The following is a 13,828-nucleotide window of genomic DNA, read 5'->3' as shown; positions in this document are numbered from 1 at the left end:
ATGCTGTAGATTTGTTGTGTCCATAGGAGGAGGTAAGTACAGGATCTCCCTACACCACCACCGCTTTGAACTCACTTCTACTTAAAAAATTGACACCAATTCATCTCAAACTCTTCCAAAAAATAGAAGAGGTAGGAACACTTCTTTATTCATTCTACAAAGTCAGTGTTACCCCGTGTTACCCCAATACCAAAGCCTGACAAAGACATGACAAGAAAAGAGAGCTACGGACAAATACCCCTTAGAAATATAGAGGCAAAAAATCTTCAACACTAGCACACTGAATCCAGAAGCATATTAAAAGGATTACACACAATGACAAATGGGTATTTATCTTAGAAATGGATAGTGGTTCAACATAAAAATATCAATGTAATACACCACATAAGTAGAAAAAAATAAGTTAAATCAAATGAGGCAAAAAAAAATTTGATGAAATCCAACAACTTTCATAATAAAATCACTCAACAAATAGAATAGAAGGAAACTTCCTGAACATAAAAGAGGGCATTTATGAAAAACACACAAGAAATACCATACTCAGTGGTGAAAATAAGAAAGTTTCCTCCTAAAACAGTAGTAAGACAAGGATGTCAGTTTTCATGACTTCTCTTCAACATTGTACAGGAAGTTCTAGGTAGAGCAATTAGCCAGAAAATAAATGTAAAACAACCAAATTGGAAAGGAGGAAATAAAACCATATCTCTTCACATATAATATGACCTGATACATAGAAAATCCTAAGGATTCCATTAAAAAAACTACTAGAGCTAATAAATGAATTCAGCAAAGTTACAGGATACTAGATTAACATACAAAAATGTGTGGCATTTCTAGAAATTAGTAATGAGCAATATCAGAAAGAAACTGAGAAAGCAATTTTATTTACAAAGCATCAAAAAGAATTAAAATTCTTAGGAATAAATTTAATCAAAGAGGTCCAAGACTTATACAAGCAAAACTATAGAAAACTGCTGGAAGAAATTAAAGAAGACTTAAATAAATGTAGACACATCATGTTCATGAATTGGTAAGATTTCAATACTACCCAAAGCGATCTACAAATTTAGTGTAATCCCTATCAAAACCCAAATTGCCTATTTTGCAGCAATAGACAAGCTGATCCTAAAATTCACATGGAACTCTAAGGGGTGACAAATAGTCAGAGGAATCTTGAAAAATAAGAACAAGGTAGGAGGACTCATACTTTCTGATTGCAAAATTTACTATAAAGCTACAGTAATGAAAACTGTATAGTATAGGCATAAAGACAGACATATAAATCAATAGAATAGAATTAAGAGTCCAGAAATAAATCCTATAAATCTATAATCAGTTTGTTCTTCACAAAGATAAGATATTCAATGGGAAATGAATAGTATTCTCAGCAGTAGGACAACTAGATATACACATATGCAAAAGAATGGAATTGGGCTATTACCTAAAACCACATACAAAATTTAACTCAAAATGGATCACATAACTAATACAGGAGAAAGCACAGGGGTAGGTCTTGTATTTGGCAACGGTTTCTAGATGAGACCAAATACACAAGGAACAAAAAATATATAAATTGAACATCATAAAAATAAAAATTTCAAAGGATGCTATCAAGAAGTGAAAAAACAACCCACAAAATAGGATAAAATATTGGCAAATCATGTTTCTGATAAGCATCTAGTATTTAGAATATATGAAGAACACTTAACCAATCAAAAACAAAAACAACCCAACTGAAAAAATACAGCAAGGATTTGAAAAGATATTTCTCCAAAGAAGATATACAAATGGTCTATACAAATGGCCTACAAGCATAAAAAAATGATACTCAATACAATTAATCATTAGGGAAATGTAAATCAGAATGATAATGAGATACCACTTCACACCCACAAGATTTGGCTAGATTTCTTTTAAATTAACAATAACAAGTATTAGGAGGATATGAGGAATTTAGAACCCTCATATACTGCTGTTGAAAATGTAAAATTGTACAGTCACTGTGGAAAATAGTTTGGTGGTTCCTCAAAAAGTTAAACATAGAACTAACCTATGACCCAGAAATTCCTAGGTATATACTGAAAAGAAATGAAAACAGGTATTCAAAAAAAATACTTGTACACAAATAGAATGTTTGTAGCACCATTATTCACAGTATCCAAAGAGTAGAAACACCCTAAATATCCATCAGTAGAGGAATGGATCAACAAAGTGTGGTATTTCCACACAATGAAATATTATTTGGTTATAAAAAGGGATGATGTACTGATACATCATGTAACATGAATGAACATGAAAACATGCTAAATGAAAGAGTCCAGATACATAGACCACGTATTATATGATTCAATTTATATGAAATATCCAAAATTGGCAAATCCTTAAAGATACAAGCAGATTAGAGGTTGCTAGGAGTTGGATGAAAGGAATGGGGAGTGACTGCAAAATGAATTTCCTTTTGGTCTGACTAAGATGTTTTGGAAAAAGACAGTGGTCATGGTTGAACATCATGAACATACTATGTGCTACTGAATGATACTCTTTAAAGTGGTTAAAATGGTTAATTTTGTTTTGTGATACCACAATAAAAAAGAAAATATCTATACAATGAAACTGTATGGATGTAGAGAAAATGGAAATTATAGGCAGGATCCTTACCTGGATATTGCCCATTGTAGACCTAAAAGAGCCTGTTTACGTATCTATGGGCAGCAGGATATTTACCAGGGACAGAGCAACTGGTCAATCACAGGAGTATGGGCTGAGGGGATGGGTGGGGAGGAAATACCCATTCTCTCCTATCCTCAGTTCCTGGCATGTAATTGGTTGGATATCCACTATTCACCACAGAGACCCAACCACAGAGCTCCTCCCAGTGCTAAGGGTAGGGAAGGGAAAAATGAGTGAGAGGAGAGGGGGAGCCTAGAGGGAGAGCCAGGAGAGAATAGAGGATGGAGGAGGGAAGCCAAGGAGCTCTGGTGCTAGAAGAGGATAAAGCCCATGCTGGGGAGTAGGAGGGAGCAGCCCTGGAGCCAAGAGAGACTGGGCTATCTTTGCTATTTGTACATAGCTGGGTGACTGCATGAGAATAAATGTGGTATAAACCCCTTTTAAACCCCCACCCCAACTTCCTTTTCTCTTTATTTGGTCTCAGCAAATTCATAGTGAAGTTGCCTGGAGCAGGGAACCCCCTCCTCCTGGAGCAACAATGGAAAAGGAAAAGGAGAAAGGAAAATAAAAGTTTACCTAAGAACTCTTACAAGAAAACAGTTTCATCACAACTAATGAAAACTAAGATCAAAATCATAAACAAATTACGAACTTAAGGAGCCATCACCTCTACAAACAAGATAGAAATGTAGTGATCCTAGGGCTCAAGCAAGAAAGAAAAAAACAATAGAAAGAGCTAAAATGTAGGTTGTAGTGCTCAGAAAAAAAAAAGAAGCTTCAAACTATGTGGAAGAAGGGAATGAGAATGAGAGGTTAGAAGTTCTCCTTTCTTACTTAAGAATTCAGAATGATTTAATCCTATGCATCATGTGATGGTATAATTTGATTTAAAATTAAACTTGAAACAATAAAATAGCAAAAACAACAAAAGCAGCTCAGACCCTTTTGGTATAGTCACTCCTAAAACTATCTCTTACACATGCAAATAATGACAAAGTCTTCATTTTTTACCTGTAGTGACCATCAACACAAGAAAGGTTTCTTTAAACATAGATTCATATAAAATGTATGTAAAGGGTAATTCAAACAAAACTATTAGTTTGGTTCCAAATGATTCAGCCTTTTCTGTGACATACGTGGGCTGAGTAGACAGGTTTTTGTAAACCAAAAACCCAGGATCACACTGAAGTGGGTATCCTGTAAAGATTTAAGATACTTAAGGACACTTATTGATTTCTCTGTCTCTACCCAGTTTAAAACAATCCCTCCATGCATCTGTTCATTCAACAGACATTTTTAAGTACTTATAAAGTGCAAGGTACTTGACTCATTTCAAGTCTTGCCTCTGATTGCTAATTTTTATGATGCTAGTTTCACATCATACTTGTAACCCCTGACCTGCTTCATCTGTGGTTTCTCCCTGGCTCTTGATCTCAATGTGTCTTGCCATGATACAATAGCTTGATGACAACTTCTTTACCCTCCTTTATTTGATAATTTCTTTTATTCCTTTTTTACCTTGACTTTGAGCTTTATCTGTTAAAGCATAAGCCAGAAAGGCACAAAGCCCTTATTCCTGGAAGTCAAAAGTATAGAAAAAAAAAAAAGGTGTTGGCCACCTAGTATTTCTCTTTTAGCAGTTGTCTCATTATAATGCAGTTTTACTTGTGTTTAATCTGCTTGAGCAGAAACTGCCATGAATTCTACAGAACACATGGTGTTATAATAGGAAGCACCTACTTCAATAGACTGCATTCATTCCAAAGTACCTACTACCCATATCACTTATATTAACAGGTTTTACTCAGTTTTATCACTTACAGTAAATATGTCTTCATGGCCATCCTGAAATCGAGCTCCATCTGTTCCATAAAGATAAATCGGAGCTGAACTTCTACGTTGTCCATACAGTACAATATAAATCTGTGAGCTGGTCCCTGCATTTGGCAAGTCACTGGTGATTATGGAAACTTTCCAGTTACCACCTATAGAAGCACAAATAACATACAGTATTACAACTTATAAAAATGGAAGACTCAGAATAGCAGGTTGTCAAAACTAGAAGAGCTGACAATAGACATAACTAACTCTTCGCCATCTCCTCTAGAAAAATGCTAAAACACCAGATTTAGTCTTGTTTTTTAAGATACTCAATAAAATTCCTATGTCCTGAAATGTAACTGAGAATATTTCCTAGATCTTTAATAATAAAGTTGGAGGAGAGAAAAAAAGATGGTGGGGTGAGAAGTAAGGCAGAAATCTCCTTCCAAAACCATATGTATTTTGAGAATTCAGCAAATGCAACTATTCCTAAAACAGTGACCAGAAGTAAGAGTGCACCAACCAGTCTACATCTGGGAGAAGTGAACATCTCATGGAAAAGGGTAAAGTAAAAAAGCCATGACCCAGCAGGACTAGAGCACACCCCCACCCTGGCTCACTGGTGGAAGGAAGAGAATCAGAGTGAGGAGGGAGTGGAAGCACAGGACTGCTAAACACCCAGCCCTAGAAATCTACTCCAGGAGCACACACCCACACTGCATGGGGCTCTAGAGATTAGAGGGGCTGAAAACCAAAGTCAGAGACTAAGACTGCGAACAGGTTCCTACAACCGGCTGCCCTTGGACAAAAGAACAGCAGGTGCTTTGAAAGACTTCTCAACAGTCAGAAGGCTGCTAAATGGGCAAGGGTTTAGGAGAAGGAACAAGTGGACAAAATCATCCCAGCATACTCAGCCCAGCAGGTTGGGAAATTTCAGGAGCTTCAGGTGCTCCATTCCCTCCAGTTGGCAATGCAGCGCTGAGGAACCTCACCATGATAAGCAGCCTGCCACTTCTTCCCCTCCACCTCCAGCACCTGCATGCAAATTGCTGTCCACACCATTGTTGCAGACCAGCCAGAAGGCAGCCCTGCCCACAGCAACTACACAGCTTAACGCAGAACCTTCGCCCTGTGTGCAGCTAACCACCCCTGAGAGTGGAGACAGGCATGGTGACCAGGAAGCATGAAAGGACTTTCCCTCCCACCTGACATCCACACAGCTTCTGTGTGACCCCTGCCATTGCCTAGCAGCATCAGGGCAGCCACACCCATGAGAGTCTAGGGAATTAACCCAGAGGCTGCTACCTGCATGCAGCTAACCCACTCAGACACCTGAGACAAGCACTGCGACCTGGAAGCAGGAAGGGACTTTGTCCTCCCAGTTGACACTCATCTGCGACCACTGCCATCACTCCAGGACTAGGAAAAGGCAGAAGAACCTTATTCAATCCAAAATCCCTCAAACTCCAGAAAGAGAGCTTGGCAAGACTGAAATCACCAATGTTCCTGAAAAACAATTCAAAATAGAAGTCATAAGCATACTAATGGAGCTACCGAAAAATATTCAAGAGCTTAGGGATGAATTCAGGAGGGAGACAGATACCTTACAAATATAGTAACTGAAATAAAGCATACAGTGGAGGGATTTAAAAGCAGATTAGATGAGTAAATGGAATACAAATTAGAGAACAGGAATACAAAGAAGCTGAGGCACAGAGAGAAAAGAACCTCTAAGAATTAAAGAATATTAAGAAACTGTGTGATCAATCCAAACAGAACAATATTCACATTATGGGGTATCAGAAGACAAAGAGAGATAAAAAAGGATAGAAAGTGTCTTTGAAGAAATAATTGCTGAAAAATTCACCAATCTGAAGAAGGAAATAGTCTCTCAGGCCATGGAAGTACAGAGATCTCCCAACACAAGGGATCCAAGGAAGACAATGCCAAGTCATATAATAATTAAAATGGCAAAGATCAAGGACAAGGACAGAGTATTAAAAGCAGCCAGAGAGAGAAATCATCTACAAAGAAAAACCCATCAGGTTATCTCTGCAGAAACCTCACAGGCCAAAAGGCAGTCGCATGATATATTCAATGCAATGAAACAGAAGGACCTCAAACCAAGAACACTCTACACAATAAGATTATCATTTAAATTTGATGGTGGGATTAAACAATTCCAAGATAAGCAAAAGTTGAGGGAATTTACCTGCCACAAACCATTTCTACACTGTATTTAAAAAAGACTGCTCCAGATGGAAGTGTGCCTAAGGCTAAATAATTTTCACCAGAGAAAATAAAACCACAGCAAAGGAAGTAGACCAATTAAATACTAACCAAAGGCAAAATTAAATCAGCTACCCACAAAGTCAGTCAAGGGATACACAAAAAGTACAGAATACAACACCTACCATATAAAGAGAGGAAGAGAAAGAAAAAGAAAGGGGAAAAAATAATCTTCAGATTGTGGTTATAATAGCACAATAAGTGAGTTAAGGTAGATTCCTAGACAGTAAAGAAGCAGCCCTTGAATTTTTCATAACCATGAATCCAAAGTCTGCAATGGCAATAAGTACATACCTATCGATAATCACCCTAAATATAAATGGACTGAATGCACCAATCAAAAGACACAGAGTTACAGAATGGATAAAAGAGAAAGACCCATCTTTATGCAGCCTACAAGAGACTCACTTCAAACCAAAAGACATACAAAGACTAAAAGTGAAGAGATGGAAAAAGATATTTCCAGCAGACAACAGGGAGAAAAAAGCAGGAGTTCCAATACTTGTATCAGATAAAATAGACTTCAAAACAAAGAAAGTAACAAGAGACAAAGAAGGACATAATGATAAAGGGGTCAGTCCAAAAAGAGGATATAAGCATTATAAATATTTATGCACCCAACATAGAAGCACCCAAATGTGTACAAGAAATACTAACAGAATTAAAGTGGGAAATAGAATGCAATGCATTCATTTTAGGAGACTTCAACACACCACTCACTCCAAAGGACAGATCAACCTTTTCATTGATGGATCAATCAAAAGACAGAAACTAAGTAAGGAGACAGAAGCCCTGAACAACACATTAGAACAGGCGGACCTAACAGATATCCACAGAACACTCCACCCAAAAACAGCAGGATGCACATTCTTCTCAAGTGCACATGGAACATTTTCCAGAATAGATCACATAAACCCCAAAAGAGCCTCAGTAAATTCAGAAGAATTGACATTGTACCAACCAGCTTCTCAGACCACAAAGGTATGAAAGCAGAAATAAATTATGCAAAGAAAACAAAAAAGCACAAAAACATGGAGGCTTAACAACATGCTCCTAAATAATAAATGGATCAATGACCAAATAAAAGCAGAGATCAAGCAATAGATGGAGACAAATGAAAACAACAGCTCAATGCCTCAACTTCTGTGGGACGCAGCAAAGAAAGTTCTAAGAGGAAAGTATACAGTAATTCAGGCCTATTTAAAGAAGGAAGAACAATACAAAATAAAGAGTCTAAATTCACAATTATTCAAACTGGAAAAAGAAGAACAAATTACATGCAAAGTCAGTAAAAGGAGGGACATAATAAAGATCAGAAAACAAACAAATAAAATTGAGAAGAATAAAACAATAGAAACAACTAATGAAAACTAGAGCTGGTTCTTTGAGAAAATAAACAAAATAGATAAAACCCTACCAGACTTATCAAGAAAAAAAATAGAATCTACACACATAAACAGAACCAGAAATGAGAAAGGCAGTATCACTACAGATACCCCTGAAATAGAAGGAATTATAAGAGAATACTATGGAAAATTACATGCTAACAAACTGGATAACCTAGAAGAAATGGACAACTTTTTAGAAAAATACAATCTTCCAAGACTGACCCAGGAAGAAACAGAAAGTCTGAACAGACCAATTACCACAAATGAAATTGAATTGGCAATCAAAATACTACCCAAGAACAAAACCCCCATACCAGATGGCTTAACCACTGAATTTTATCAGACATTTACAGAAGACATAACACCCATTCTCCTTAAAGTTTTCCAAAAAAATATAAGAAGACGTAATACTTCCAAACTCATTCTATGAAGTGAGCATCATTCTAATGCCAAAACCAGCCAAAGACACCACAAAAAAAGAAAACTACAGAGCAATACCCCAGATGAACACAGATACAAAAATACTCAACAAAATATTAGCAAACCAAATTCAAAAATACATCAAGAGGATCATATATCATGATCAAGTGGGATTCATCCCAGGGATGTAAGGAGTTACAAAATTCAAAAATCCATTAATATCATCCACTACATCAATGTAAAGGACAAAAATCACATGATGATCTCCATAGATGTTGAAAAAGCTTTTCACAAAATTTAACACACATTCATAATAAAAACTCTTAACAAATGGGTATAGATGGTAAGTACCTCAACATAATAAAGGCCATAGATGACAAACCCACAGCCAACATCATACTTAACAGTGAAAAGCTGAAGGCTTTTCCTCTAAGATCAGGCACAAGACAAGGATGCCCACTCTCATCAATTTTATTCAACATAGTACTGGAGGTCCTAGCCATGGCAATCAGACAACACATAGAAATGAAAGGCATCCAGATTGCTAAGGAAGAAGTTAAACTGTCACTATTTGCAGATGACATGATATTGTAAATTAAAACCCTAAAGAATCCACTCCAAAACTACTAGAACTATTATCTGAATTCAGCAAAGTTGTAGGATACAAAATTAATACACAGAAATCTGTTGGATTCCTATACACTAATAATGAACTAACAGAAAGAGAAATCAGGAAAACAATTCCATTCACAATTGCATCAAAAAGAATAAAATATCTAGGAATAAACCTAACTAAGGAACTGAAAGACCTATACCCTGAAAACTACAAGACACTCTTGAAAGAAATTAAAGAGAACACTAATAAATGGAAATACATCCCATCCTCTTGGGTAGGAAGAATTAATAATTGTCAAAATGGCCATCCTGCCTAAAGAAATCTACAGATTCAATGCAGTCCCTATCAAAATACCAACAGCATTCTTCAATGAACTGGAACAAATAGTTCTAAAATTCATATGGAACCACAAAAGACCCCAAATAGCCAAAGCAATCCTGAGAAGGAAAAATAAAGTGGGGGGGATTTTACTCCCCAACTTCAAGCTCTACTACAAAGCCACAGTAATCAAGACAATTTGGTATTGGCACAAGAACAGACCCACAGATCAATGGAACAGAATAGAGAGCCCAGATATAAACCCACACATATATGGCCATTTAATATATGATAAAGGAGCCATGGACATACAACAGGGAAATGACAGCCTCTTCAACAGCTGGTGTTGGCAAAACTAGACAGCTACATGTAAGAGAATGAAACTGGCTTACTGTCTAACTTCATACACAAAAGTAAACTTGAAATGGATCAAAGACCTGAATATAAGTCATGAAACCATAAAACTCTGAAGAAAACATACACAAAAATTTATTGTATATAAACATGAGCAAATTTTTCCTGAATGCATCTCCTCGGGCAAGGGAAACAAAAGCAAAAATGAACACATGGGACTACATCAAACTAAAAAGCTTCTGTACAGCAAAGGACACCACCAGTAGAACAAAAAGGCATCCTACAGTGTGGGAGAATATATTCATAAATGACATATCCCATAAGGGGTTGACATCCAAAATATATAAACAGCTCACATGCCTCAACAACCAAAAAGCAAATAATCCAATTAAAAATGGGCAGAGGATCCGAATAGACACTTCTCGAAAGAAGAAATTCAGATGGCCAACAGGCACATGAAAGGAAGTTCCACATCGCTAATCATCAGAGAAATGGAAATTAAAACCACAATGAGATATCACCTCACACCAGTTAGGATGGCCAACACCCAAAAGACAAACAACAACAAATGCTGTCAAGGATGTGGAGAAAGGGGAACCCTCCTTCTCTGCTGGTGGGAATGTAAATTACTTCAACTATTGTGGAAAGCAGTATGGAGGTTCCTCAAAAAACTGAAAATAGAAATACCATTTGACCCGGGAATCCCACTACTTGGGAATTTATCCAAAGAATACAACTTCTCAGATTCAAAAAGACATAGGCACCCCTGTGTTTATTGCAGCACTATTTACAATAGCCAAGAAATGGAAGCAACCTAAGTGTCCATCAGTAGATGAACGGATAAAGAAGATGTGGTACATATACACAATGGAATACTATTCAGCCATAAGAAAGAAACAAATCCTACCATTTGCAACAACATGGATGGAGCTAGAGGGTATTATGCTTAGTGAAATAGTCAGGCAGAGAAAGACAAGTACCAAATGATTTCTCTCATTTGTGGAGTATAACAACAAAGTAAAACTGAAGGAATGAAACAGCAGCAGACTCACAAACTCCAAGAGTGTAGCACAGAGAAGACAAGTAGTTGCATCTTACAATACTGACTGACAGTGACTACAATGGGGTATTAGGGGGGGACTCGATAATATGGGTGAATGTAGTCACCACATTGTTTTTCATGTGAAACCTTCATAAGAGTGTGTATCAACAATACCTGATTAAGAAAAAAAGAGATTAAAAAAAAAGAAACAGCATGAATTAGGAGGTAGATCTGGGTTCAAGTTCTAGCTACATCACTAACTGGCTGTGTGACCAGAAGCTTGTCTGTCAACCTCTCTGAGGCTACATCACAAGGTTGGGGAATAAGACGAGTATGATGTACTCAAAACTGTTCTGAGTTTAAAAGAACTATGTACACATAAAGCAGACACCATAATTTATTTACTTCATAAACTTGTAATTTTTTCTCAAATTCATCTTTCATATAGCTCTTCACTGCTAATTTAAACGTAATAAATGCACATGTAGTCATATCTACATATCATGTAGTATGTGAATTTGCATAAACATGTTTTTAACAGTCTGGGAGGAAGGCAGCAAATCATTGGCAGTCATTGCTTCTGAGCATGAGACTACACTGGCTGAGAAGGAAACAGTCACATCTTTACCTCCTTCTGAAAAAGTGCTGGGATTATGGGTAATATTTAAAAATAATAATGTAGATATTGTGAAAATCAGAGTAGCATTGTTTAAGAATATTCCCACTGCTATTGAATAAAGATTTGAAATAAACATTAAATAATAATAATAATAATAATAAAGTTGGAAAGACACCAGTCATAACTGGACTCCAAGGGAGTCACTATATAACTTAAGTTCCCAGTATTTTGACAAAATATTTCCAATGTTCTTAGCTCTAACATATAGTATGTGCATTCATAATTATGCCTCAATATATATTGAGTTTTGATATTCATTTTCCAAAATAAAAAATTATATAATAGTTTATTTAGGCATAAAAATTTGAATCAGATAACTGTAAAGGAATTTAAGAAGTCATCTGGTATAATTTCTTCAGTTATTAAGTATCCCTAATTAGCACATGAAGTAATTAAGTTCCAAAAATGTTTATTTTGTTATCACCCAGCAACCAATAAAACAGTGTTAGAAAATATATGGTTTGTGATGAATACAACTGAGATTAACTAAACATTACAGCACATTGGTAGTGGCATTACTTTCTAGGATTTCAATTTAATTTTGCCAGATTTCTTCAGTGTAAACATCCAGAGTTGATCAGTAAGAAAAATGAATAAGAAATTAAGGAACAAACTCAAGATTATATAAAAGTAGTAAGAACATGAGGCAATAAATTCAGAACTATAGACTTAAATAACATTCTACCCTTTAGACTGTCATTTTTCTCTTGCCCACCTTTGAACTGTATTTCCCATCTTGGTCATTCAAATAATAATCAAATTCCAGATTTAAATTTTACTTATATAGCATACTAAATATATGTGAAAATAATGTTTTTAAAAATTTACTTTAAAACATGGTTATTCTATTTTTCCAACACATGGTAAAAAGCCAAGTTAGACTACCAAATCATCCTGGGAGTCAATCAGCTAATAAATAAAAACATCATTTAAAAAAAATGAAGGATTATGGTAGGTAATCTTTAACAACAGCAGAAGCAGCTAAATTACAATTACAAACTATAGAACTGGGAAAAGTCTAAGCTGTTTCTGTAGAATAGCTAGTATGTTAGTACTTGTTTGAATAAAATGAACTGAAGATCTTCAGCTTTTACTCTTTAAAAAATGCAGCTGAAGAGTTCAGTGGAGAATCAATACTTGCTAAATGTACAGAACCAAATCAATAGGAAAAGAAATTGCATTTTCCAACAACTAAGATGGAAAAGGATGAGATGTATAGTAATGGAAATAAAAATGAAAAATAATGAAATATGATGCATGCTTAACACAGGCTTTTTGCACCTCTTTAAATCATTAAAACCTTGATCTTCGATAGGAATATTGTAAAAACTGGAGTAGAATCTAAAGATCATAAACAAAGAATCATCTTTTAATTTACAACTTATACTTCAATCAATTGATAAACTGCAAGTCATTGAGTCATTACTAGGTGTTCAGTGTCAAAGGGAGGAGTAGATGAAAAACACAGTATGATACTAGCTTATAATTTACTTGGCGAACATAACTAAAAGGAAAAAAATTAGAACACTTTTTTTGCTATTTTTTTATTAAAGTATCATTGATATACAATTTTATGAAAGTTTCACATGAACAACATTGTGGTTTCAACATTCACCCATATTATCAAGTCCTCACCCCTCCTCAATTCAGTCCCTGTCTATCAGCATAATAAGATGCTATATGGTCCTTACTTGTCTTCTCTATGATGTATGGCCTCCCTGTGACCTACCTATATTGTGTGTGCTAATTATACTGGCCCTTAATTCCCTTCTCCCTGCCTCCCACCCACCTTCCCCAACCCTTTCCCTTTGATAACCACTAGTCCCTTCTTGGAGTCTGTTAGTCTGCTGCTGTTTTGTCCCTTCAGTTTTGCTTTGTTGTTATATTCCACAAATGAGTGAAATCATTTGGTACTTGTCTTTCTCCACCTGGCTTATTTCACTGAACATACTATCTTCTAGCTCCATCCATGTTGTTGCAAATAGTAGGACTTGTTTTCTTTTTTTTGCTGAATAATATTCCATTGTGTATATGTACTTCTCCTTCTTTATCCATTCATCCACTGATGTACACTTAGGTTGCTTCCATATCATCGCTATTGTAAATAGTGCTATGATAGGGGTGCACATGTCTTTTTGAATCAGGGATCTTGTTTTCTTTGGGTAAATTGCTTGGAGTAGAATTACTGGGTCAAATGGTATTTTTAGTTTTAGTTTTTTGAGAAACCTACA

General features: G+C 35.9%; 1 protein-coding gene across 1 annotated transcript in view; it reads right to left on the bottom strand.

Annotated features, from left to right (window-relative positions):
• The window catches only part of LOC118908913 (lipoxygenase homology domain-containing protein 1), a 378,634-nt gene that overhangs the window by 272,295 nt on the left and 92,511 nt on the right, over positions 1 to 13,828 (bottom strand). Inside the window, exon 4 of the mRNA XM_036878936.2 lies at positions 4,492 to 4,655. Within this exon, the coding sequence (XP_036734831.2) occupies positions 4,492 to 4,655 (164 nt within the window). The remainder of the gene's footprint in view (positions 1 to 4,491; positions 4,656 to 13,828) is intronic.

This window comes from Manis pentadactyla, chromosome 3, assembly GCF_030020395.1.
Source record: "Manis pentadactyla isolate mManPen7 chromosome 3, mManPen7.hap1, whole genome shotgun sequence".
Taxonomy (NCBI): domain Eukaryota; kingdom Metazoa; phylum Chordata; class Mammalia; order Pholidota; family Manidae; genus Manis; species Manis pentadactyla.
Note: the sequence above shows the minus strand (reverse complement) of the source record. Positions and strands in the feature narration are given on the sequence as shown.